The sequence below is a fragment of the Leptodactylus fuscus genome, chromosome 6 (assembly GCF_031893055.1).
Source record: "Leptodactylus fuscus isolate aLepFus1 chromosome 6, aLepFus1.hap2, whole genome shotgun sequence".
Taxonomy (NCBI): Eukaryota; Metazoa; Chordata; class Amphibia; order Anura; family Leptodactylidae; genus Leptodactylus; species Leptodactylus fuscus.
In genome coordinates this window covers 161,025,260-161,047,654 of record NC_134270.1, presented here as the reverse complement: position 1 = coordinate 161,047,654, position 22,395 = coordinate 161,025,260, and the positions used below count along the sequence as shown (strand labels likewise).

General features: G+C 44.5%; 1 protein-coding gene across 4 annotated transcripts in view; it reads right to left on the bottom strand.

The window, feature by feature from the left end:
* Window positions 1–1,741: 1,741 nt before the first annotated feature.
* The window catches only part of ARHGEF10L (Rho guanine nucleotide exchange factor 10 like), a 64,346-nt gene continuing 43,692 nt past the window's right edge, over window positions 1,742–22,395 (bottom strand). For all 4 annotated transcript variants that reach the window (XM_075277829.1, XM_075277830.1, XM_075277832.1 and 1 more), the window contains 12 exons: window positions 22,102–22,280; window positions 21,916–22,031; window positions 17,229–17,362; window positions 16,553–16,653; window positions 14,287–14,408; window positions 10,270–10,356; window positions 9,386–9,600; window positions 8,794–8,948; window positions 7,365–7,507; window positions 5,322–5,490; window positions 4,339–4,461; window positions 1,742–3,778 (listed from right to left, as the gene is read on the bottom strand). In XM_075277829.1, coding sequence (XP_075133930.1) covers window positions 3,246–3,778; window positions 4,339–4,461; window positions 5,322–5,490; window positions 7,365–7,507; window positions 8,794–8,948; window positions 9,386–9,600; window positions 10,270–10,356; window positions 14,287–14,408; window positions 16,553–16,653; window positions 17,229–17,362; window positions 21,916–22,031; window positions 22,102–22,280 — 2,077 coding nt within the window. In that variant the 3' untranslated portion in view covers window positions 1,742–3,245. The remainder of the gene's footprint in view (window positions 3,779–4,338; window positions 4,462–5,321; window positions 5,491–7,364; window positions 7,508–8,793; window positions 8,949–9,385; window positions 9,601–10,269; window positions 10,357–14,286; window positions 14,409–16,552; window positions 16,654–17,228; window positions 17,363–21,915; window positions 22,032–22,101; window positions 22,281–22,395) is intronic.

Genomic DNA, 22,395 nt, shown 5'->3' with positions numbered 1-22,395 from the left:
TCGGTAGTAGATAGTACATAACATTAAGTTTGGAAGCAGCAGCCATGTTCTCTGTACATCCCATCAGCCTTGATAGTAGATGTTAGGTTGTAGACTAGTACTGGCACCATCTACATCTATACATGTCACATTAGTGGCACCAAATGTTGGCCTACATAGTCCTGGCACAAAGTTCAGCTGTTTATCACATTGATCCTGTAAAGGGGATTGTTCTGAATTCATCTTGGCACCTGCTATGTCTCATTAGGTTTGGCACAAGTTTTTGGGGTTTTTTTAATACGCCTTGGCCCCAGCTTCGTCTCTACTTCCCATTACCCCGATATCAGACGTTGGTATGCAAGTTTGTCTCGGCACCATCTCTATTCGGTACGGTACCAGATTAATCTCGGCACCAGCTATGTTCTCTATTTCAGATTAGTCTTGGTATTAGATACTGGTCTATGAAATAAGTCCTGGCACCATCTTCATCTCTGTACATAACATTGTTTGGCAAGGTGACGTTTCTACCTAGTCTTGGCACCTGCTATGTGTATTTTTGGTATAAGAGGTCTTCATTACTCCTGCAATGTAACAATCTTGGGCCCAGGGTTGGTACCAGATAGTAAATTTTAGGCTGTAGCTCAGTATTGCCTACATCTATGTCTATCATATTAGTGGTACCAAATGTTGAGCTGTAGATAAATCTTGGCACCAGCTATGTCCTCTAGATCTCAGATCGTCTTAGTAGTAGATAGTGGTCTGTGAAGGAGCTGATGCCAAGGTAATCTCTGCACACAACAGTGACGGTATGTTCTGTACATCACTTTACTCCCAGTACCAGACTTTGGTCTTGGCATGGCTCCACCATTCTTTCCTAGTATGGTTGGTCTCCTAAACCCCCCACAGTTTGCATGGCATGTTTTCTAGCGCCACCAGTCCTTGGTTATTTTGATCCTTCTTGTATCCAGGACTCACAGTACAAAGCAGAACATTCCCCCTGTGCAAAGCTAAGGGAGACCACTGCAGCAGCGCAGACACAGCTTATGCTAAATCAAAGCAACATAAACATTGATGCAAAAAGTAATTTGGACACCTTCCAGGTAACTCGCTGAGCAATTTAGAAAGAGATTACACAAAACAACAGGAGGACCTACCTGACGCACATAACAATGGCATCTAACAATGTCTGCTTCCCCCCCCCCCCCTTCATTCCAGCAAAATACAGAAGGAAGAATTCAGAAGCCATAGAACAAATTTATGAATTGCTTGTAACACACGGTGATGAGTCTGCCGCAACCGTCATACGTGTCACCAGCCAGTGTGTTACACCTATGAGAGGGTGCAGTATATACGGAGGTCGGACCGGACACAGATGGTAAATCACAACAACCGAGCACAGAAAGCACCGGCTGCGATCAATAAACCATCTCTGTAGAAAATTGTTAATGGCCGTGTGGCCAAGGAGAGCGGCGCTTATTTTATTTAACGGTTTTATTCCTGTAAATCATCACCCCCATCATCCTGAGCGTCGCTGACTGGCGAGAGGGATGGAAGGAGATTGCTGCTCGGGGAAGTGTCGCCATCTCTGAAGGCCTGAGAGGAGAGATGTAGATGAGGTGACAAACATCCACTATGTTAGGGAGCAGCCTTGACAGCTCCAGCTTTCCCAGACTCCTGAACAGCACATCTGCCTGGTTAGAAAGCAATAGAAAAACGTTATTTTGGGGGGTGATGCTAAAATAAAAGCAGCAGGAGGCCGGGGTTGTAAGCCTTGTGGGCGGCACATCTGGGTGGTTTATTCATGCTGATGATATATACATCATTTGTACACATAGAAATCTGTATATTTACACGCACATATGTACATTATTGGAGAACAGCTGCTCTGTACAATCACATCTGCAGACAAGCTGCTAATTGCGTCTCTGTTCCTCGCCGAGCCTCCCGCTGGGTCACATGGTATTGTCGCCGCTCAGCTAACCATTTCACTGCCATGCCATCCTTGGATTCTCTATACTCACTAGCTGTGGTTGTAAAGCAATGGACGCTAACCCCCGGCGGCGATCAAATCGTGAGGACCTTTACAGGCAGCAACACCGTAGCAGACTAGACACTTATTTAACCCTCTATATGCTCATCTCTCTACCGTCGCTACTATAAGGCACTTCTGCTGGCCGCACATCTGAAACAGTGCAAATATTTTACTCTACCTAACGCTGATCAGGTCTTGTACTCTAGTCACAGCCAAACCTGCACTCACGATTCTGTTAGAGGTCACACCTCCTGCGAGCATAGCTACATTGGCCTCGGTTTCGTTTGTTTTAGCTCACTAGCAGACACCATTGCTGTGCACCATCATGGACAGGGCTTCGTATAGACACTGAACCAGCAGGAGATGGCAGTAAGAAGCTCCGGCAGCCTTAGGGACTCCTCTGTCAATTGTCTGCAACAAAAATCGTACAAAGAAAACCCGCACAACCCTCATAGTCTAAGTAAGGTCATTATTTTGCAACGGAGAAATGGAAGGAGAATCAATGTCCCAACCATAAACCTAGGCAGCCTATAGAAAATAAGGGCAATGGCGGGTGGGGGGGGAGAGGTCATTATTCATCATGCTATCCTGTAGAGTAGACCTGTCAATGGGCAGGTCCAGCTTTCCCAGACTCCTGAACAGCACATATGCCTGGTTATAAAGCAATATATAAACATTATTTTCGGCAGTGATGCTAAAATAAAGACCGTCCATTGGCACAGTGTATACTTATCCTCTGTCCGGTGGTAAAGACAGGTGTTAGCCCTCACAACTATAGCTGCCGACAGTCCTCACCACTCACCTCAAGGTGCTGACTGATGGGACACGCATGGGTTAATGCTTACCTTCAGTTTTGTGCAACATTGGGCAATGGGTGCGGCCAGCATTAGATACATTCAGCTAGGGAGTGTATCCGAGCCCAGCTTAAGGGTTATGACAATGCCGCATCATTATACTATATATATATATTCAATAAATATCAGGTTCAGTGTTAACCAAACCCTTGTATCTTCCCTTGTCTACAGGTCCCCACCACAGATGCAGGATTGATCCAGACGTCCCCTTCCTCTCCTCCAGGAGGCGTTAGTGTTCCTGCCGCTCATCCTCATCGGCGGGAGACCCTGCAGTGTAGCTGGAGAAGAGTGTAAACATTACAGAGTACCTAACCCCTTGTAACAGCATAGAGGAGGCTCAGCGCCGATGACCCCACCAGGTACAATCATACCCATTGGTGCTATAGGATGAGAGGCAGCTGCCACATAAGCAGAGAGCTGTCCGTGTCCCCCCCACCCTGCACATTGGTGTTGGAAGGATTGAAGTTCCGATACCCAGGTCCTCCTGATATGATAACCACTGAGGTGATCTCCTTACGGTGAGCGTCCCTGGCACAAGGCCGGCTCCTGAACCACACGTCAGGATCGTCAGTCATCTCGTAGATAGAACCATCTTCCTCAGTGGTTTCTAGAGAAGTGTTGTCCAATCTGGAGCCTTCCTTGGCTGAGAGGTGATGACCTGGGAGGTGAGCGGTGCCACGCAGCCGATACTGGAGAAGGATCCCTTTCAGGCGTGATGGGGGGAGGTTATCAGACGAGGGCTCCTGGGAATGACCATCTGAAGTGTCTTTAGCTTCTGCTGCCCCTTCGCTATCCCGTACATCTTCTGATGATCCCTGCTCTGTCCTAAGGGCTTCAGGAGCCATTGTACTGCAGGCCACAGTGAGGAACTGCACCGGCCCACAATGTCCATTCAGAGAGACCATCCCTTTCCCTGGTGGAAAAGTCAGAACAGGCAGACGTGAGATTAAGAACAGCAGATAGTGAGGAGTCTACAGGGGAGGATCACTGGGGTCTATACAGCTGTAAGACCTATAATATATCAATTCATTGAGGGGTTCATACAGCAATACATTACAGGTGGTCCACACAATGGTAAGTGAGCAGGAGTGTATTATGCAGGCCATACAACATTGCATTATGGGTGGTGGGTCATACAGCAGTGCATTGTGGGTGGTGGGTCATACAGCAGTGCATTGTGGGTATTGGGGTATACACCAGCGCATTATGGGTGGAAGGTCATGGTGGGATATAAGAGGTCCACACAGCAGTGCATTATGGGTGGTGGGTCATGCAGCAGTGCATTGTGGGTGGTGGGTCACACAGTAGTGCAATATGGGTATTGGGGTATACACCAGTGCATTATGGGTGGAAGGTCATGGTGGGATATAAGAGGTCCACACAGCGGTGTATTAGCGGTCCATCATAGGCCAGTATATTATCGGTGATCAATACAGCACAATACCCCAGGGGTCATCCGCCATTCATTCCTACCTGTGATTTTGGGAATCCCCTCCAGCTTTGGCACAGGTAAGGTGATGAGAATGCCCAGGTGGGTGCCCACCCACAGTAACCCTTGGCATATCAGCAGGCTGGTGACCTGTGGATTCTTCTGTCCTGTAGGGAGAGGTTCACAGAATTCTTGTTACTTTCCTGCTTTTACAGACACCAAACAAGACAAAAAGACGCTCGCTCTACGCCAGAGAGTAACATGTTGAGGGCATCAGCTCACATTAAGCTCACCGCTCGCTGAGGCGGGAACCAGGAATAGGATCTGTGCCCAATCTGTAGCATATATCATTAGCGGAGCCCTCACTAACCCTCCATGCTGCCCGCAGTCCACCCCAGGACAGACATCACGGAGTCCGCTCATCCGAGCTCTGACATCTCTTCTAATTATTTCTCCTCTTCCACGGACATAAAACATCTGCTTCCTGCATGGAGGTTACATAATAGCGGGGGCCTCGGACCATCAGAGGAGGAGGTGACGTAATACGGCATCATTATCCTGACAGCTGACCTACTCCGTACCAGCCGAGGAACAACCCTCAGATTTGGTAGCCGTATTCTACCACAGAGTGTGCGACCTGTCACTGCGTTTATACAGGGCACACAGGAGCCCTGAGTCGTGGGGTTCCGGTGGTCGCATCAGACAGATATGTGGATAGGATATAATTTACTGTAATTACTGGAATACTCTACTCCAGTCACATCCAGAGCTGTAGTCACAATCCTACATTATGTTTTATACCCTAGTCACAGTCAGAGCTGCAACAACAATCCCTCTGGTTGCCGGTTAGCATGTAGCTTTGCATTGTGTTCAGTTATATGACATCTGCACAGTTAGATCTCACCGCATTATGGATGCAGCTCTGGTATGAGCAGAGAAGAAAAAACACGACAGTCACTTCAGCCTGCTCAAGTAATGACCAGGAGCCATTAATACGCCATTACTATGGGTGTCAGCAGACCATTACCTGGCAGCAGAAGAGTCCGGGTGGAGATATTAATTTCCTGTAGCAGTTCCAGAGTCTCCGTGTGGAAGAGGCGAATAGATGAACCTTCGGAAAACGCCATCCACACCCCGCCCCCAGCTCGGATCATGTGGGTAATGCTCACCCCCTCATCCTGTATGGCCTCGAAACTCTATAGAGGGAAACAACATGGTAAAAGTGACCCAAAGACTTAACAGGCCGGTCCAAGACATAAAACCTACAATGGGAAGGTCAGAAGATTCCTAAGGGGAAGAACAGAACATCTAGAAGAAAGTTACAGAACTTCATTTACATAGAACCAACGTATCAAGATGAGCATCCCCAAAATCCAACTTCTAAGTGAATGATCCCCATTATCTGAGTCATCTGAACCATCTATCTATCGTCTATCGTAATAATAGAGCACATCCCTCTCCTGCCCTAGAGCCGGGGGTTCTCTTACTCACTGCTCCACATGAGACATGATCATGTTCTTGACGCAGCCACCCCTGGGGTGCTGAATCAAGAAGCAAGGAAGAGTCTGCAAGCGAGGACTAATTAATTTACCCCCCCCACATCTCCCGGATAATCAATACTTATAATTAAATCCTGGTTACAATTGTTCCTGCAGTAAACTGTGACCATGTCATTACCACTAGATGCAACGACCAGAGTCAATGGAGCAGAGCGCCAGTCCTAGTGTGGTTACGAAGCATGACGCTAGCGATACAACCAATTTCCCAAAAGAGTATGTGTGTGTGGGGGGGGGGGGCACAGCCGCCTGCCTCTATTCTGTGAACTGCAGATAAAATGCTGGAAAATCACAAGCAGCCTGTTTTAAAGGGGAAACATTCATGTAATCGATGTAAGTATGTAATCATGTGATGTAAGGTCTCAGGCGGGGTATGGCGAGAAATGATCTGCATCAAAAGACCATTGCCATTCAGGAGTCTGTGAAAGCTGGGTGACAAATAGTAGTGATATGGCTTTCTTAGAAGACTGAACGGCAAATTTGTCTAGTTGTTAAGTCCCCTCCTCGTTCTACCATCATGTCAACCCCTTGAGAGGGCTAATAGCTTCTGAATTATCATCCATCTTTCCCAGAGTCCTGAACAGCAAAGCTATTGGCTCTCTCAGATTTGCCATTCATGTGTTTGGGAATGTTGGGTAACCACTCTGTGGAATGAAGCCTATTTGACACCCAGCTTTCCAAGAGTGAAACGTGGCTGGAGGAGGGGGACTGTGGTGCTGAAGAACTAGGCAGATTTGCTGTTCACGTGTTAGGAAAAGCTGAATGACAACACTGTGGAATGCAGCCATGTTATTTATTACCCAGCTTTCCCAGGAGCGGAAACAACCAAGAAAAGGCAGAGCAGATACATTTTGCAGTCACTGCTTGATCTTATTGGACAATACTCTCTCTATTTACCTTCATGTGCATCATCTTGTTAAACCAGTGGCGCCCCCTCCTGGACTGATCACCCAGCTTTCAGGCGCTGTCCACTTAAGACAACCAGTGTTATATTTTAGGCTGGAAGATTACAGCAGGGAAGGGGAATGGGGTCTGGCTGTAGGTTGTCGCCTCCGCCAGCTCGGAGCTGCTTCTTACTATTCGTGGCTTGCTGCAGAGCCTCGCCAGCCTCACTATCTGCACAACCCTGAGCGCCATTTATTACAGATAGGGCGAGCAGACGACCATTTACATATCTACTTTTACCCGCCATGCTCCGCTCTTGCTGCATATTTTACGGCGGCGGTCAGTGTGTGTGTATGTGCGCCTTCGATAACACTGCGCTGGCGATGTATTATTCATCACCAAGCGCCAGCAGCTGAGTTATGAGCTTTAATAGATGCAAACTTAGTTTGGACGTTAAAATATGCAAGTGTAGAACTGAGGTAAATAATAGAGCAAGCAGCAGCTGAGAAGCGCACACCGGGGAGGGAGACCTACGTCAGCGCAACCTTAACTCCTTCCCTGTTCTCCCGGACCGCAATGACCACCTGCAGTGAAGAGCATTACGTGTAGACATGGAGGAGTGGGGTTACCTGGACTTTTAGGGGATCCATTTCCAACACGGTCACTCGGTTCCTACAGCTCGCCCACAAACAATCATCCAAGGCCAACAGAGCCCGCACAGGACTGGTACCCACTCGCACCGTGGAGAGGTTTTCTGGATCCCAAAGGCCACCTAATGAGCGAGGAAGACATGAAGAGCGAGAAGAACTTACTCTGAGACTCGAAATGTCATTGTGTCCCCTGATGGTCAGCGTGTCATTGTCCTGTACCCCAAGTGTCAGTGTGTCATTGTCCTGTACCCCAAGTGTCAGCGTGTCATTGTCCTGTACCCCAAGTGTCAGTGTGTCATTGTCCTGTACCCCAAGTGTCAGCATGTCATTATCCTGTACCCCAAGTGTCAGTGTGTCATTGTCCTGTACCCCAAGTGTCAGCGTGTCAGTATCCTGTACCCCAAGTGTCAGTGTGCCATTGTCCTGTACCCCCAAGTGTCAGTATGTCATTGTCCTGTACCCCAAGTGTCAGTATGTCATTATCCTGAACCCCAAGTGTCAGTGTGCCATTGTCCTGTACCCCCAAGTGTCAGTGTGTCATTGTCCTGTACCCCAAGTGTCAGTATGTCATTGTCCTGTACCCCAAGTGTCAGTATGTCATTGTCCTGTACCCCAAGTGTCAGTGTGTCATTGTCCTGTACCCCAAGTGTCAGCGTGTCATTGTCCTGTACCCCAAGTGTCAGCGTGTCATTGTCCTGTACCCCAAGTGTCAGTGTGTCATTGTCCTGTACCGCAAGTGTCAGTGTGTCATTGTTCTGTACCCCAAGTGTCAGCGTGTCATTGTTCTGTACCCCAAGTGTTAGTTTTTCATTGTCCTGTACCCCAAGTGTCAGCGTGTCATTGTCCTGTACCCCAAGTGTCAGCGTGTCATTATCCTGTACCCCCAAGTGTTAGTTTTTCATAGTCTTGTACCCTAAGTGTCAGCATGTCATTGTGCTGCACCACTCAATTAATAGCGTCATTATCCTGTACCCCCCCCCCCCAAGTGTCAGTATATTGTTGACCTGTATGCCCCTATTGTCAGCGTGTCATTGTCCTGTACCCTAAGTGTCAGTGTGTCATTGTCCTGTAACCCCCAATTGACAGCGTCATTATCCTGCCCCTTAAGTGTCAGTATATCGTTGACCTGTTGTGGCCCAATTGTCAACGTGTCATTGTCCTGTACCTCAAGTGTCAGTGGGTGACTGTCCTGTAGCCCCCCAAGTGTCAGTGTGTCATTGCCCCGTCCCCTAGTTGTTAATGCGTCATTTTCCTGTCCCCCATGTGTCCACATGCCAATGTCCTGCCGCCTAATTGTTACTACGTCATTGGTCTGTACTCAAAGAATCAGTCTGTTATTCTTACAGCCACTCCACATCCATCTCTCTGCTATTGGTAGATGGTACATGGGGTGGGGCTGGTATCTTACCCTGGTTTTGGGGGTATAATGCTAAGGTGCCATCTTGCAGTCCAGCACACAGGTAATTGGGGCTGTGCCGAAGACAGAGAACTGGCTGCAGGTCGGGACTCCTTAGCGCCATCAGACAGGTGGAGCCGGTGTCTACACTGCTGTACACCATTATACTGAAAAGAAAAAGCGGAGGAAAGCTTAACACAGAATAGTGACAAATGAAGTAATGGCTGCCGGGTGCGCGCTAATGTCAGATGCTGCAGGGCGGCACAAGATCTGCTCATCTATAAGTTATGGACAACAGTTATATACTATGATACACGGAGGATGATGGTGTCCGGAGGGTGCAAGTAAAGCTCCAATACATCAAGGAGAACCAGAACAAGTTTATTTCCTGGACTGAAGAGGTCAGGTCATGTGACCACATCAACCAATCACTGCTGCTGCATGTCATGTGGCTACAGTACTGTGACTTGTCATACCCATGGACAGCACACCACGGCACCAGGAACACCAGAGCAGAATATCAGCATTCGTGAAATCTCAAAGGTTTTCATATAGTCTACTGGATGAGGCCCTGAAGTCCTCCGATACCTCAGTGTCCTCTCACCTGCCATCTTGAAGCCCCACGCACACGGCTGGCTGCACCGTAGAGGACACGTAGTCCTCCTCATTTTCACAGCCCTCCTCATTCGCTTTACTGCACACGTTCTCCACACACAGTACGCGGGATGGCAGCGGGAAGGCCTTCAGCATCCGTGGAGAGGTGTGGTTCAAGGAAAAGATCTGGATCTGACCGGCACCTCCCTCCTGACCCCCGCCAACCTGGAAGGAGAGACGACATTTATTATCTTCCTATCTGACACTGATCTTATACTCCAGTCACAACCAGAGCTGCAATCACAATAATGCCTGTCTATGTGCTATTGTTGTAAGTCTGTATTCTGTATCTGTGCACTGACACAAAGAATTTCTACATACAAATAGTAATGTCCTATAGTGTTATGTTATAGGCACTTCACATGGGGGGGTTCTACTGAGCAGGACCCCCGTCCCTCAGAAGGTTGAAGGTGATCATGCAGTATACCGTCATGTAGTATATGGTAGCCTCACAGTAGTGTATTGGACACAGGTCACACAAGTACCCTGGCACTACGATCACAAGGAGGCGGCCTTAGGGAACTTTCAGTCCCCCATTCTCCTCATCACGGAGGAAGGGGTCTCAGTAATGACAGGGGATAGGGGAGAAGTGTCCTTAATGTGACAACCCCTTTAATTTATAGAATAGGAGATAACTTGCAGATCAGTGTGGGGGTGCAGCCCACTCAGAAAAGGGGATATAACTCCCCCATTCTCTAGCAGATCAGACCCCCCTCAATCTGCAAGCTATCCCCTCTCCTAATCCCATGACACTTGGATGGCTGCAGGACACAGAAACAAAATCTGCATATAATAATGTCAACTCTTACAAGAGTGACGGACAAGGAAACTTACCCATAAGTATCCCTGAGGCAGCGAGGTGCTGACAGAAGAGAAGCCCAGCAGGGACGTCTGTACTGGGGTGTGTATAGCGCCACCTAGCTGCAAAAACAAAGGAAAAATAGAAATGGAAACGATCCTGGAAAAAAAGGCAAAGTTCAATGAATCTTAAAGGATTTCTAAGCGTATAATAGTGCTGGAGCATTATAAGAGGATTGGTCGATATCAGACACATATGGATATAAGTGGACAAGGAGGTTTGAGAGACACTACAGTCAGCTAGGAATGGCTGATAACAGCGAGGGCTAGCCTGTATTCACCTGCACATGAATGTAGAAGAGGCGGACTACAGGGTCAGTGTCCCTTTAACTCAGGAATCCAAAGCACAATAGCAATCAGCTGACCGTGCCAGTCCTGTTACGGGGGCATGACTACCAGGAGTGCAGGGCAGGGACGTGGCTGGCCAGGAGTGGTTTGGATTGCGGTGTGGAGCAGCTGGGTCTCCTCTGGTTTCGGAGCTATGCAATATGTTACCAGCTTATAAATAAATGATCAAAGCGGCGATGGGAGAAGCTGTGTTTTCAGCTTTTGCCCGTCGCTGCGCCATGCAGCTGCTGGAGTCTGTCTCAGTCTTTGCTATGGGACAAGAAGGAGGGGAGGAAAAAAAAACAAAGAAAAAAGTAAACTTTCCAGACATCCGTATTGGATTGCATGAAAGGTCTGTGTCTGTCACCGGGGACACTGAAGGAACGGCGGTCGGGATGAGAAATCACATTTGTTTTAATTAGCGTAAACAAGTGTGATGTACGGACAGAGGCAGCGAGCGTGGCGCTCCCACAGGACCGGCGCTGTGCTGCCCAGCATCGGAACGTCTCCAAATGACCTGTCACATCCCAGCTGTTATGGAGAGAGAGCAGTGGCGGGAAAACCTGCACAACAGAGGAGGGGGAGGGGAAATTACATCATGGGCTCTATATACGTCCTATATGTAAGTGGCCTGGAGGCTACTGCACTCACAGGATGAATGGGTGGAAAAAACAGGAGAGAATCCAAATACTCTGGGGTAAATACTAACAATGCAGCAGTAAGGGTTACTATAGCGTCTGGAGGGGCAGATGGGGTTAATCGGCAAGGCTGGACCATGGGCCGAGGGTCTGACATAATAGCCGAGCCTGGAACTGGCAGCAATGGCAAGGATGACCCCAGTGTGAGGGAGAATAGACTGCGAGCTTCCAGAGATGATGGGAGTGATACACTGTGAAGGATGGAGATATTAGATTGTAAGCTCCTAGGTACCAGAACGGTAAGTGCAACCTGTGTACAGCGCTGCCGTATAGGAGGGTGGTATATAAGGAAATAAAATAAACAATGGCAATCTGAGATGTTTCTGTGTTCTGGGATGGTCGCTGCGGAGGGGACAGAGTGGACCTTAGGAGGACAAGGACATAACACAAAGGGAGAATTGTGGGGGAGTCAGTGGCCGCTATACAGGCGCTCATCCCCAACACCCAGAAGAGTGAGATGTACGACAGGAAGCCAAATTACCTATCAGAATATTTTTGGATGAGATACATTGCATTGTAAAGTGTGGTGGAGGGAGGATCTATAATCTCCCTATGCGGCCCCCACTGGGCTGAATCCTCAGGCCGCCCCCAGACATCGCCTCGTCTCCTTCCATCTCATTTACTGCACATTACATCAGATTGGCCGCTGTCAAGTAATTACAATTTGCATTCATTTTACCCCTCTTAAGAAGATGAGAGATGGATTTAACCTTGTCAGGATGTGAACCTAGAAATCCTGAAGCGTGATGGAAGACGAGATCAATGCTCAGGCAATGTCACTGCTGTGTGACACTACCAGAGCAGGACACGTCCTTGTGTAGCCAAAATTTGTGATAGAAGTGACAAACACAATACAAATTAGTCATAGTCAACCCTCTAGCCGATTATTATAGAGAAATCGGAAAACTGACAGGGGCCTGTTGGGACATTCTAACATATGTGTAAGTGCAGAGACGGAGACCCCGCCGTCACAGGGAAGAAGAAAAGACCCCCACCGATACACAGGGAAGAGGAAGAGACCCCACCGATACACAGGAAAGAGGAAGAGACCCCCACCGATACACAGGGAAGAGGAAGAGACCCCACCGATACACAGGAAAGAGGAAGAGACCCCCACCGATACACAGGGAAGAGGAAGGGACCCCGCCAATACACAGGGAAGAGGAAGCGACCCCCACCGATACACAGGAAAGAGGAAGAGACCCCGCCAATACACAGGGAAGAGGAAGGGACCCCCGCCAATACACAGGGAAGAGGAAGAGACCCCCGCCAATACACAGGAAAGAGGAAGAGACCCCCGCCGATACACAGGGAAGAGGAAGGGACCCCAGCCAATACACAGGGAAGAGGAAGAGACCCCCGCCAATACACAGGAAAGAGGAAGAGACCCCCGCCGATACACAGGGAAGAGGAAGGGACCCCAGCCAATACACAGGGAAGAGGAAGGGACCCCCGCCAATACACAGGGAAGAGGAAGAGACCCCGCCAATACACAGGAAAGAGGAAGAGACCCCCGCCGATACACAGGGAAGAGGAAGGGACCCCAGCCAATACACAGGAAAGAGGAAGAGACCCCCGCCGATACACAGGGAAGAGGAAGGGACCCCAGCCAATACACAGGAAAGAGGAAGAGACCCCCGCCGATACACAGGGAAGAGGAAGAGACCCCCGCCGATACACAGGGAAGAGGAAGGGACCCCCGCCAATACACAGGAAAGAGGAAGAGACCCCCGCCGATACACAGGGAAGAGGAAGGGACCCCAGCCAATACACAGGGAAGAGGAAGAGACCCCTGCCAATACACATGGAAGAGGAAGGGACCCCCGCCAATACACAGGAAAGAGGAAGAGACCCCCGCCGATACACAGGAAAGAGGAAGGGACCCCAGCCAATACACAGGAAAGAGGAAGTGACCCCCGCCAATACAGAGGGAAAAGGAAGGGACCCCCGCCAATACATAAGGAAGAGAAAGGGACCCCCGCCAATACATAAGGTAGAGAAAGGGACCCCCGCCGATACAGAGGGAAGAAGAAAAGACCCCCGCTAATACACAGGGAAGAGGAAGGGACCCCCGCCAATACACAGGGAAGAGGAAGAGACCCCCGCCAATACATAAGGAAGAGAAAAGGACCCCCGCCGATACAGAGGGAAGAGGAAGGGACCCCGCCAATACACAGGGAAGAGGAAGGGACCCTCGATGACACATAAGGAAGAGAAAGGGACCCCTGTCGATACAGGGAAGAAGAAAGGACCCCAGGCGATACACAGGGAATAGAAAGGAACACCTGCCTATACACAGGGAACAGGAAGGGACCCCCGCCGATATACAGGGAAAAGGAAGGGACCCTCACCTATACACACGGAAGATGAAGGCTACCTGTGAATGTAGGCTGAAAGTCATAGGAAAAAGAAGGTAGCAAAAAAGTCAATGGTACCGCACACTCTAAAATTATATGTGGTGCTAGCGAATAAAGGTCCTTCGACCCAAATATACTAGTGAAAATAGATTTTGCTGCACACACTGTTTTGTGATCAAAGGAATATAGAGATTTATTTTACAATATAGTTAACGCCTTTTGACACAATGCAAAATATTGGCATAGAAAGACAGGCTAGATCAATTGGATATGATGTTTCGGTCCTTAGACCTTCATCAGACGCGATCTAGTGTGGTAGCAGGATCAGTATAAGTGTCAAGGCAACACTTATACTGATCCTGCTACCACACTAGATCGCGTCTGATGAAGGTCTAAGGACCGAAACATCATATCCAATTGATCTAGCCTGTCTTTCTATGCCAATATTTTGCATTGTGTCAAAAGGCGTTAACTATATTGTAAAATAAATCTCTATATTCCTTTGATCACAAAACAGTGTGTGCAGCAAAATCTATTTTCAATAGGAAAAAGAAGGGACCAACCAACATAAGAAGGAGAAGATGTGAGATTTACACCTGTACTTAACTCACCTGTAAGTCGGATGCTTTTGTGGAGAAGGCAGGGAGGCGACAAACCAATGTAGGAGACCAGAATGGGATTTTGTTTTTCTTCTCTTCCTCTGGGCACAGCCAGCCCGGCTGGTTCTCTTCTCCTGGGAACAGGTAAGAATCAGTCAATGAAAGGGCAGTGTGTGCAGATTATATCCTGCTCCAGCCAATCAGAACCACTGGTATTGTCACATAACAACTAGGACATTTTAATCTGCATATATTATTGGATGGTGGTAGGGGAGGAGACTTAAAAACAGGAACTTATTGACCAATCAGCTTTCAGCTACAGTTACCTACAGGACCTGCTGGCTGTCACCTGATATATTACTATGGGTAATGAGTGTTCATCTTTTTTGGTCACTACCCATCCCCTAGACCTGCCCTGGGGTTGACCTGTCTACGCAGTGGCACTATGACGCCTATGGCGAGGAGACTTGACCACGTACATCAAGCTCGGCAGGAGGATCACACGATTCCTCCTTCTCCAGGGGGACAAAGTCTGAGACGTTCCTTAATTAGCTTCTTTGTTGAGTCATTTATTCTTAAAAAAAAAAAAAAAAAAATTCTAATTAAATCCAAAATGTGCAAATCCGAACTGAGGAAACTTCCAGAGATAAGTAAAATAATAGGGACAGGTAGAAGAAGCGGGGAAGGGAGCGACGCAGGCCCCATTAACCCATGGTGGTCCGGGACCGGGATAGGTGCGTCACAGTGGAGCCTCTAACGTGCGGAGTTACCAATCAAGCAGAAAAAAGCAATTTCTTCCCATTAGAGCTGAATGGTCTTTTTAACGAGTTACACTTCTCTTCCCTCTGGCTTCTCCGATAAAAAAAAAAAACGAGTTAAGACCACGAAGCGCAATCATCCGACGCTGAGACATCGGGGCATTAAGAAGTGCGTTTCCAGGATGATTTAAAACAAATTTCCTGCCATTTAGCTTCTCAGCGGCGGCTGCAGGAGCCGAAAGGAAGATAACGATGAGACGTACGGGGCCGGAATCTTCTAAAAAGCCCTGATGAGGCAGGGGAGCGAGGAGCGCAGGAGAGGCCCCATTCAGAACGCTGACGCTTTTCTCTATAGGCCGCTCGTTATTGTAGATGTGCGCGCTCGCTAAACGCTAAAATGCTTTCACAGTTGAAAACCTCTTTGTCCCTGCAATTTTCAAGAGAAGCCTCCGACTCCTCTCTCCTTTCTGAAGGGTCTTTTAAAGAGAGAACAAGCCACCTACTTGAGATTATGCCGGCAAAATAAAGAAGAGAAAAAAAACATAATTACTTTCCTAGGAGCCTTTGGAGTAAGGGGAGATCTCGCTCGAAAGATGTCCCGACCCTCCCCCAGCGACACAGAATACAGCTGGGAATGCAATGAGCAAATAACCACTAGCTTCACTGCAGAGGCCTTTAACTGCCCGCAGCACACCGGGACACATAGAATGGACCGGGTCTTAAAGGTACAGGTGGAAATAATCCAGTTATATCCTTGCAGGCTGGGTGGGGTCTGCCAGGTGTTTGTATGGGTTCGGAGGACAGGGAGCGCCCTCTACTGGGCAGCACATAGGATAAATATCGCTATTTCATTTATTTAGATTGAAATCTATCACTTGTTTCTAATTCATTTATTTTTATTCTATTTTCTGTCCATGATTATGGGAGCGGCCATCTTGCCTGAGCTTCTTCTCTGCTCTGTTAAGAGCATTTAGTGATACGCTTTACAGCAGTCTCGTGGTCCTAGGCAGAAAGATACTGGCATTGACTGATTGCGGTCTCTGTTATCAGCTATCCTCAGTAGTGGATGTAATGATGAGTGGTGTTATCTATAGAGGTGTTATATTCTATTGTTATACTATCTGTTATGTAAATGAGGTGACTACAGCAAAGAAAACCCTTACTAAATTGGCAAATGTCAGTCTATAGTTAGACTTCGTACTTTCTAAATCTAGATAGTTATACAGAAAATTAAAAATTACAAAAAAAAAAAATGGATTTAATGCAAAAACGTGGCTTAAAAATGAGACTTTCCCTTTTACTTAAAGCTGCTCCTGATCTGTATTCGCTTACACAGGTTGTAACAAGAGGGGGAGAATGTAAAAGACACAATTCCCCCATTACCCTGCAGGTAATGCCAGAAGTGGTTATATTAATTTAGCTAAGCCTCGATGGTGTACCCCCTCGACAAACCCCAAGGCCTGAATGTTCACTCATTTAACCATTTCCTGCAATAGACAACCCATGACGTCTCCACTTACTGAGGGCAATTTTGGCCAAGTGAAATCGGTTCACCCAGGAAATCTTGCTCAATGGGTTTGGTGTGAGGAAAAGCGCCATGAAACTCATTGGACGTCCAGACCTTAAAGGGGGACAGGAAAAATAGGAAAGAATTAGATGGCGCTGGCTAGAAAGCAGCATTGGGACACAAACGTTAATAGGAGATGAAAGTCCTGGTCAGGGGACGTTTACTAAAACTATCTGAGTACCCCTGATCTATAGGATGGAAGACGCTAGCAATCACCATGCAGACAAGGAAAACAGAATGAAAAAAGGTGGACAGCGCCACCTAGTGCCTCAGACAATGACAAGTCCTATATAGGCTGCCGTATAGTAATGGCGAACAATAGACCGCAACTATTAAATAGCCTGGCATCAATGTAGACAACATCAATTGCACTGAAGACACTGGCTGACTTGGTTCTTTGTCTATGGAGCAGCAAATAGCAACCCCAAACCGTGCTCAATAACCCTTCATAGTTGTATTTTTTTTAGATTAAGTCTATTACCTTGTGCTTAGCTGCAGTATATTATGGCTGCAGTACTCCAACAGTCCTATAGGTGGAGCTGTGTGGTTCACCCTTAACTTACTAAACTAACCACGCTTCCGTCCTCATCAACAGGCCCAAAAACCTTCACCACTTGCCCCAGACATACTTATCTGATTTCCTCGGCATTTGGAGCTGGAGACGGAGATGACATTTATTGGCCGACTGAATCTCCTCTTCTTTCAGCCGGATGAGTCTCTGTAATCCTAAACACCAGTCCTGAGCCACCGTCATGTTCAGATTCTAGAAGAGGGAAGAAGGCGGCATCATGAGACGCAGAGTAGAAACTTATAGGAAGTCTGTCAGCAGAAGAGTCTATAACTATTACAAAACTGCTCCAATGTACAAGAATATAACTACTATAATACTACTCCTATGTACAAGAATATAACTACTATAATACTACTCCTATGTACAAGAATATATCTACTATAATACTGCTCCTATGTACAAGAATATAACTACTATAATACTGCCTCCTATGTACAAGAATATAACTACTATAATACTACCTCCTATGTACAAGAATATAACTACTATAATACTACCTCCTATGTACAAGAATATAACTACTATAATACTGCTCCTATGTACAAGAATATAACTACTATAATACTGCTCCTATGTACAAGAATATAACTACTATAATACTGCTCCTATGTACAAGAGTAATACTACGCCTATGTACAAGAATCTAACTACTATAATACTGCCTCCTATGTACAAGAATATAACTACTATAATACTGCTCCTATGTACAAGAATATAACTACTATAATACTGCCTCCTATGTACAAGAATATAACTACTATAATACGACCTCCTATGTACAAGAATATAACTACTATAATACTGCTCCTATGTACAAGAATATAACTACTGTAATACTGCTCCTATGTACAAGAATATAACTACTATAATACTGCTCCTATGTACAACAATATAACTACTATAATACTGCCTCCTATGTACAACAATATAACTACTATAATACTGCTCCTATGTACAAGAATATAACTACTATAATACTGTTCCTATGTACAAGAATATAACTACTATAATACTACCTCCTATGTACAAGAATATAACTACTATAATACTACCTCCTATGTACAAGAATATAACTACCTCCTATGTACAAGAATATAACTACTATAATACTGCTCCTATATACAGGAATATAACTACTATAATACTACTCCTATGTACAAGAATATAACTACTATAATACTACCTCCTATGTACAAGAATATAACTACTATAATACTACCTCCTATGTACAAGAATATAACTACTATAATACTGCTCCTATGTACAAGAATATAACTACTATAATACTACTCCTATGTACAAGAATATAACTACTATAATACTGCCCCTATGTACAAGAATATAACTACTATAATACTACTCCTATGTACAAGAATATAACTACTATAATACGACCTCCTATGTACAAGAATATAACTACTATAATACTGCTCCTATGTACAAGAATATAACTACTGTAATACTACTCCTATGTACAAGAATATAACTACTATAATACTGCTCCTATGTACAAGAATATAACTACTATAATACTGCTCCTATATACAGGAATATAACTACTATAATACTACTCCTATGTACAAGAATATAACTACTATAATACTACCTCCTATGTACAAGAATATAACTACTATAATACTACCTCCTATGTACAAGAATATAACTACTATAATACTGCTCCTATGTACAAGAATATAACTACTATAATACTACTCCTATGTACAAGAATATAACTACTATAATACTGCCCCTATGTACAAGAATATAACTACTATAATACTACTCCTATGTACAAGAATATAACTACTATAATACGACCTCCTATGTACAAGAATATAACTACTATAATACTGCTCCTATGTACAAGAATATAACTACTGTAATACTACTCCTATGTACAAGAATATAACTACTATAATACTGCTCCTATGTACAAGAATATAACTACTATAATACTGCCTCCTATGTACAACAATATAACTACTATAATACTGCTCCTATGTACAAGAATATAACTACTATAATACTACCTCCTATGTACAAGAATATAACTACTATAATACTGCCTCCTATGTACAAGAATATAACTACTATAATACTGCTCCTATGTACAAGAATATATCTACTATAATACTGCTCCTATGTACAAGAATATAACTACTATAATACTACTCCTATGTACAAGAATATAACTACTATAATACTACTCCTATGTACAAGAATATATCTACTATAATACTGCTCCTATGTACAAGAATATAACTACTATAATACTACCTCCTATGTACAAGAATATAACTACTATAATACTGCTCCTATGTACAAGAATATAACTACTATAATACTGCTCCTATGTACAAGAATATAACAACTATAATACTGCTCCTATGTACAAGAGTAATACTACGCCTATGTACAAGAATCTAACTACTATAATACTGCCTCCTATGTACAAGAATATAACTACTATAATACTGCTCCTATGTACAAGAATATAACTACTATAATACTGCCTCCTATGTACAAGAATATAACTACTATAATACGACCTCCTATGTACAAGAATATAACTACTATAATACTGCTCCTATGTACAAGAATATAACTACTATAATACTGCCTCCTATGTACAAGAATATAACTACTATAATACGACCTCCTATGTACAAGAATATAACTACTATAATACTGCTCCTATGTACAAGAATATAACTACTGTAATACTACTCCTATGTACAAGAATATAACTACTATAATACTGCTCCTATGTACAACAATATAACTACTATAATACTGCCTCCTATGTACAACAATATAACTACTATAATACTGCTCCTATGTACAAGAATATAACTACTATAATACTGTTCCTATGTACAAGAATATAACTACTATAATACTACCTCCTATGTACAAGAATATAACTACTATAATACTACCTCCTATGTACAAGAATATAACTACCTCCTATGTACAAGAATATAACTACTATAATACTGCTCCTATATACAGGAATATAACTACTATAATACTACCTCCTATGTACAAGAATATAACTACTATAATACTGCTCCTATATACAGGCATATAACTACTATAATACTACTCCTATGTACAAGAATATAACTACTATAATACTACCTCCTATGTACAAGAATATAACTACTATAATACTACCTCCTATGTACAAGAATATAACTACCTCCTATGTACAAGAATATAACTACTATAATACTGCTCCTATATACAGGAATATAACTACTATAATACTACTCCTATGTACAAGAATATAACTACTATAATACTGCCCCTATGTACAAGAATATAACTACTATAATACTACTCCTATGTACAAGAATATAACTACTATAATACTGCTCCTATGTACAAGAATATAACTACTATAATACTGCTCCTATGTACAAGAATATAACTACTATAATACTGCTCCTATATACAGGAATATAACTACTATAATACTACTCCTATGTACAAGAATATAACTACTATAATACTGCTGCTATGTACAAGAATATAACTACTATAATACTACTCCTACGTACAAGAATATAACTACTATAATACTACTCCTACGTACAAGAATATAACTACTATAATACTGCCCCTACGTACAAGAATATAACTACTATAATACTACTCCTATGTACAAGAATATAACTACTATAATACTACTCCTATGTACAAGAATATAACTACTATAATACTGCTCCTATGTACAAGAATATAACTACTATAATACTACCTCCTATGTACAAGAATATAACTACTATAATACTGCTCCTATGTACAAGAATATAACTACTATAATACTGCCCTCTATGTACAAGAATATAACTACTATAATACTGCCCCTATGTACAAGAATATAACTACTATAATACTGCCCCTATGTACAAGAATATAACTATTGTATAAGAAGAAAAGATGGGTCGGCTCTACCAGAGGTTTGTATAAGACTTAGCCTTTAATCCATTGTAGTTAAAAATCCACGAACATAGACATGAACATCTGGTGTAAAGGTAGAAAGAAAAAAAACACTGTGAGGTTAAAACCGCATCCTCGCTGACGCGTTTCGGCGTGTCTATGTTCGTGGATTTTTAACTACAATGGATTAAAAGCTAAGTCTTATACAAACCTCCGGTAGAGCCGACCCATCTTTTCTTCTTATACAATAATATTGTGGAGCTTCTTTAGTCCAAAGCTCGGATTGTGCACCCGGATTCCAGTGAAGCCTGACAGCAAACGTGGTAAGCTATATGCTTATTGTTTTTTCTTTATTTCAAGAATATAACCACTATAATAATGTTGGGTACACAGAATTATGTCCCTGAGCCCGGACTCTCGCCAATCATAATGTCTTGCCATATCCTAGTTTTATACCCTTTTATAAGATTGGGAAACCTCTTTATAGGGCACATAAAAAGCAGAGACAGGGGGCAATACGGTGGCTCAGTGGTTAGCACTGCAGCCTTGCAGCGCCGGAGTCCTAGGTTCGAATCCTGCAGGAACATCTACAAGGAGTTTGTATTTTCCCCCGTGTTTGTGTGGATTTCCTCCCATTCTACAAAGACATACTGATAGGAAACAAGTATATACATTGTGATCCCTATATGGGGCTCACAATCTACATTTAAAAAAAAAAAAAAAAAAAAAGCAGAGACAGACTGGACAAAGATCTTTTTACTATGACCCCAATGACACTAGGACCGCAGACCTGGTCTCACCTGATAGGTGCCGTGCAGGGTGCTGATGAGCTGTGTGATCTGCTCCACAACGTCCAGGTCCTTCTTAATATCCTGTAGTTCCTGATAGAGACGCGGGGAGCCCAGAGATACTTTATCTAGAGGGACACACGTGATTACAACCTTGCAGCTTCATACATGGACACCCCTCAGATTTACAGAACTTACTTTGTCCTGCAGAGGGCGACTGCTTCTTGCTGATGGACTGTTGTACCCCGACTGCTTCTTTTTCACACATATTCCCTTCCTGTCCAAACTCTGCCACCTGGAGCTGGGGTAATGCGGCGTTCCACTTTAGCACATAGCGAGGTCCAAGAGGAACCAGGTTCCCAATATCTGGCTGTCCCCTGGTAAAAGGAAGGCCCATGTGGTATTAGAAAGGTTTGGACTTTACTATGGCACCTCAGCTTGGCGGATCTCGGTGACACTGCCATAAGTCATAAACTACTCCCATGACACAAT